The following is a 5,712-nucleotide window of genomic DNA, read 5'->3' as shown; positions in this document are numbered from 1 at the left end:
CTGAAAGGGAGAGCATTCCACCCAACCTGGTGTGTGACAACAATTGCCGTTTCTCTTTCCAAAGCTCCAAAGGGAATGTGCCTTCCCTTAGAAAGACAGGGGTTTACTAGTGAGGAGGCAGCAGCAAGCTCTTCCTCTTGACGCCACCATGGTCTGCCAGTCCGCACCGTTCACCTAGAACTGAAATCTTTAAAGCCATTGCCTTTCTTGGGGGATGAAATTGGGTCATTCACTTTTACTCTCCTGTTTCTTTTTTCTCTCTCAGTGCCTGCAAGCGCTGGCGTTCCTCCATTGCCGCCAAGTGATCCACAGGGATCTCAAAGGCGAGAACATTCTTCTTGGAATGGATGGATCTGTCAAGTTGGGTAGGTGTTCTTGGTCAGGCGTGGTGTTCCCGGGGTGTGGCGCGTGGGGCTGCTGGAGACTGCCTGCCAGTTTCCACAAAGCGGTGCCTGTGGGAGTGCAGGGAGCACTGCTACAAGCTGAGAGCACACTTGCAACGTGCAGAGAGGAACAAGGTGTCCTTGGCTACAGCCTTGAGCAAACCGAGCATGGCTGCTTTTCCTGCTGGATTCAGCCTCCTCAGGCTTCTAGTGGGCAACTCTTGCACTTGGCTTCATGATTCAGGCTGGCTTTCATGATCCTGGCTTTTGTCCTCAGCTGATTTTGGTCTCGCTGCTCGCATCACACCTGAGCAGAGCAAACGAAGCTCACTCGTTGGAACGGCACATTGGATGGCGCCCGAATATCTAAGTAAAGACGAATACGGAGCCAAAGTGGATATTTGGGCACTGGGCATCACGGTGATAGAAATGCTGGAAGGACAACCTCCTTATTTTTGGGAGCCTCCTCACAGGGTAAGGTGCAAATACTACCACATAACCACTGTCTTTCTAATCTGTCCCATGTTTTGTCTCCCATGAGAAAGAATCCCATTGCCACCAGCTGGAACTAGTTCAGCCAAGGCCAAGCCAACAAAACAAAGGCCCTGGAGCACATCTGCATCTGCTCTAGCTTTAGTTGCGTCACTCTTGAAAATAACCTGGAAAGCCTGTCAAGTCCGTCCTCAGAGAAGCAAAATGTGCTTTTGCTGATGGAGTTCCTCCTAACTTGGTCAGCCAATTAAATCAGCTGTCAAGGCAAGATCATTTGGATGTTGGAAGAGCTGTGGCTGCACTGGGGCCTTTTTCTTGGTGTTGGAAAATCATTTGGAACCCTCTGCCCGGGAAGAAACTGCCACTGGAGGATGGAGCGTCAAAAATGGGGTCTGGGTGAGCAGTTAGGGAGATGAAAGAAAGAGGTAAAGTCCCGTGTTTCCTTTTCCTCCAGGCCATGGAGCTCATCTTTTTCGATGGGATACCGGAGCTGCAAAACCACGAGAAACTGTCCCCTGCACTGCAGGACTTTCTGAACTGCTGCCTGCAGGCAGACGAGGACAGTCGATGGTCTGCTGAGGAACTTCTGCAGGTAAAATGCAAAGTGGCTGCCAGTGACACAACTGTCCCATGCATCGGTGTTCTCGTCTGCTAAACTCCAAGGCATCGGGTCCCCCACCTCGTACTAATCCCCAGAAATGTTCTGTCCTCTGATCATTTTGGTGGCCCTGGTTTGTATCTAAGGTAGCATATTCAGTTTTCTCTGGTTCCTAAGGCCAGGAACGGAGCCCTGAAATTGTGCTGGTGGTGGAAGAACCCAATAAAATCAGTGCCTGCCAAGTGGTCCAAGAACTTGGCTGTGGGATTGAAGGGGCTGGGGGGAGCTCCCCGTGAGCCCAAACCCTACTGGGATAAACATTTCTTGGTGACCTTGAGTTTCCTGAAGAGCAGCTTATGCTCCTCATCTTTTTTGACTACTAGAATAGCCCACGTCTTTAGGAAAGAGGAACCTAAAGAAGTAGTTTGAGTTGCCTGAAAGGGCCAAAGCCCTGGCACAACAAGCAGCCTTCCCACAGCCCTGGCAGGGCAAATACCCCATCAAGCTTAAGAATGGGTTAAGAGGATTATGGGCCACGTTTGCCTGGGATAACAAGGTCCTGGACATGAAGACAGAGGTGCAGATGGTCCCCTCAGTCCTATTTCTGCACATTTCTGGGAACCCGAGAAATACTGCTTGAGCTCGTGAGGAACTGAGTTTGGAAAGTAATGGTTCACTTCTTTTCTTTTCCTTTGGGCAGCATCCATTTTTACTCTCAGCCACGCCCCTCTCCGGCCTGACGACCCTGATCAATGCAGCGGAGCAGCTGAGGGAGGCCAGCAGACAGGGTTTTGGGATGCCTTCCTCCAGTTCCAGCGATGGCTGAAACTCAGAACAAAACTGAAGAAGCCTCATCCCCCTCTGTGTATACCCTGGGGCAGTTACACAGAAGAGGGGTCACTTAGGGCACAGGGCATCACCACCAGCAGGTGGTGAGCAACTGGATTGTACATTGCTTGTTTTCCTTGGGTTTCATCCCTTTCTTCGTTTTACTACTGTTACAATTAGGATTTCCATTAGTATTACTCTTAGGATTTGTATTAGTATTAGTGTTAGTATTGCTATTCGTATTCATATTGGATTTTACTTCGTTTCAATTATTAAACTGTTCTTATCTCAACATACGAGTTTTACTTCTGATTTTCCTCCCTGTTCCACTGGGGATGGGGATGGGCATGGGAATGAGGATGAGCATGGGGATGGGCATGGGGATGGGGATGGGGGTGAGTAAGCGGCTGTGTGGTGCTTAGTTACCAGCCCAGCTGGTAACTTAAACCACAACACTTCACCAGCACATCATTCTTCAACGAGTCCAACTATTCTGTCACCTTTTCTTTAAATGAGATTTACAATCTTGGTATCATAAAAATCACCCTCAACGCACCCGTGATTCATGGAATTCAATATCCTGTCTTTCAGTTAGACATGTTAGACATAGCAGAGAGTTCAGAATAAGGTCCAGAAGTCCTGAAACACACATGAAACTCGGGTGCAGATAAAAAAAGCATCTTCATTGTCTAGGCCATCAAACCAATTTATGCCATCAATTCTAAGGGGTTAGAATCTTTTTTTAATTTTCCTGAATGAAAATGTAGATGTTACCCACCCATAAAACTTGCTTGCTTTCCCTACGTTCTTGACCCTGGTCTCTCAAAGGCTTGTGTTTCCAAGGTTATGCACACACTGCACTGAGAAGTCCACTTACTATTTTTAAACTTGGTCCTTCTTAAATTCACTGTGGCCTCTAGCTGAAAACATGAAAGAGGTTAGTACAAATATTGGCATTCCATCCATGCTTTATTATTTAATCTATATACTTACCTCCACATTGAATAGTACTGACTGCTGAGTGGTCAGTGGAATTTTTTTTTCCAAGTTTTAGTAAGAAAAAAGACTCAGTAATAATTTTTTACTATGTAAATTTTTGTAAGTCTTTCTTGACTTTCAAAGACCATTTCTTTTGCAAATTAGACCTGATAGACACTTTCACCAGGCCTGCCAGGGAGTGCAGGTACCTAGTGATACAATACTCTACTTTTGGATTTTCCATCCCATGTCCTAGCAACAGTAATGTTTTTTCCCAGTCTAGTCCTACAGCTGGACTCACCCCACAAAGAAAACCACCCTTTTTTGATGCTCCAGAGCCTGTATACATCTGAATAAGTACTACTTGACTGAAAAAGCAAACAAACAAACTAACCAAAACCCTCATGCCCAGTTCTGACACTGAACAGGGTTTTACACTTTCTGTGCATGACTTTAGATCTTAGTTTGAAGCTGAGTTCCTACAGCTGTTGTTTTCAGATTGGGACTGTGTCTCAATGATGCATTTCATTACCTTTTCATCAGTGGCACCTTCCAAGTAGGGGTTGATTCATCAATTATAAAGTGACCACTTGGATTTTTTCTGGTTTTCTTTCTATTCATGGACATCAAGGAGATACACACACGAACTGAAACTACAGAAATTATATCATTCTGCCCACTGAAACAATTTACACAATGTCAAAAGCAACAGTAGCTTTATTCCAGAAGTAATTTCTAAACTCAGTATTGGCTTTTCTAACTGAAGACCATGTCAATCAGGACTATAAGTATTATATGAAAACATAAATTTATCTTGCAATCCTCTAGAAGACACACTCCCTGGAAAGAAATGACCTTCAAGTGTGATTCAGTTCCAAAAGAAGATTCACAGGAGGCAGACAAAAAGCTTTCCTAACTGGAAGAACTGTAAAGTTAGACTAGGCTCACAGCCAAGATAGACACTTTCCATCTCAGGAATTACAATAAATAATAACATCTGTCACCTATGCAGCAACAGAAACGAAATCCACTCAAATCTGTTGCATCAAAAATTTATATGCCAAGCTTTAGGAGCACTAGCAAATACAATTAAGGTGTTTGATTACACAGAAAGAGCCAAGATTGCTCCACAGATTAAAATACTAGAGTTTTTTTTAAAGAAAACTTTACTGAAAGTAGTGTTATTACTATTTTTCTTCCAAAACATTAATTCCTCTTTTGTTGGGCAATATAAATGCATTATTACTAGTGATTTAAGCTATGGAAATGAAGAAGGAACAAGAGTTCCTCCAGGCAGCCGTAATTTCATTTTACAAAGTATAAGATGGGAGAGAAAAGAAGGAGCATCCTATCTTCTCCTACTACCTTCTTCAATGCTTTTGCTTTTCTCATTTTTCTCCCTAGTACACCAGCAACTTCAACAGCAACATTAGCAAATGTTCTTTCAACCTCGGAGGTAGCATATCATCCACTATTTAGTCAGTTCCCTAACTTCTTGTGTCAGGACACAACTAATCGGGATTTTACTCAGTTTTAGCAGACCACATTGCTGTCTCATTTGTCTTCTCAACTAACCTCATTTGCCTACAGTTTAATTCATTCTCTCTTTAGTATTGCAGCCTACTTCATATTCCATCTCCTCCAATCTCTCCCCAAACTCATCAAGGGGGACACCATTAGCATATCAAGACCTTAAGGAAGCACATTTTCTATTGGTGCTTCCTGTCAGTAACAAGTGACCTTTGCTCCTGCTTTCAGTCTTTCTCCTCTCTCTCCTTATGCCACCCAAATTTTTAAGCCTTCCAAGTGCACAGTGCGGTGATCCCGCCACTCAGTACTTTTCTGCGCAAAGAAGAAGCTGCCTTTGACACATCACTCCCCTAAATTTCAGTTGAATACCATTTTATTTAATTTTTCACTGACTTTATTATTAGGGTGCTGAAAATACACATTCTTTCCTTTTTAAAGCACTCAGCCATAATCAAGCTGAGCCACATAACCATGGTGAGTACAAAAAAGAAGACTTCTCCACTGGAGGCGTTTGAGGATCTTCTCATCCTTCTCAAAAGGTGGGGCCCAGCCCCTGACACCCCTGAAGCACCTGCACCGTCACCACCCACAACTCTCTAAAATATCCAATGGCAGACAGAGTCAGAGGAGAGAAAAGATCGTTTTATTCTGGACATCGGGGGAGGGGGGGGCACAGGAACCACAGCACTTCCAGCAGCAAACATGAAGCAGCATCTGGAACAACAAAGAAGTTGCAGTTCTGCAGAGGAGTCTGCAGAAAACCCACCAGCACCTTCACCTGCACACATGCAGATGAAGCCCAGACCAGCTGCCTTCTGAAAACACACTGAGCAGCCTTTCCCATCAGGCCTAAGCCTGCTCTTCCAGGCAGCCACCCCACCAGCATTTACTCGAGGCATGAGC

At 44.7% G+C, this 5,712-nt stretch overlaps 1 protein-coding gene across 1 annotated transcript in view; it reads left to right on the top strand.

The window, feature by feature from the left end:
* The window catches only part of LOC113980228 (serine/threonine-protein kinase PAK 3-like), a gene marked incomplete at its 5' end in the record, with an annotated part of 3,968 nt that extends 1,669 nt beyond the window's left edge, over nt 1-2,299 (top strand). Inside the window, 4 exons of the mRNA XM_027707466.1 lie at nt 266-365; nt 661-857; nt 1,330-1,467; nt 2,174-2,299. Of these exons, the coding sequence (XP_027563267.1) occupies nt 266-365; nt 661-857; nt 1,330-1,467; nt 2,174-2,299 (561 nt within the window). The remainder of the gene's footprint in view (nt 1-265; nt 366-660; nt 858-1,329; nt 1,468-2,173) is intronic.
* Between the last annotated feature and the right edge of the window lie 3,413 nt (nt 2,300-5,712).

This window comes from Neopelma chrysocephalum, unplaced genomic scaffold (assembly GCF_003984885.1).
Source record: "Neopelma chrysocephalum unplaced genomic scaffold, ASM398488v2 Primary Assembly neopelma1_93119, whole genome shotgun sequence".
NCBI lineage: Eukaryota > Metazoa > Chordata > Aves > Passeriformes > Pipridae > Neopelma > Neopelma chrysocephalum.
The sequence above is the reverse complement of the archived record's forward strand: the minus strand, read 5'-3'. Positions and strand labels throughout refer to the sequence as shown.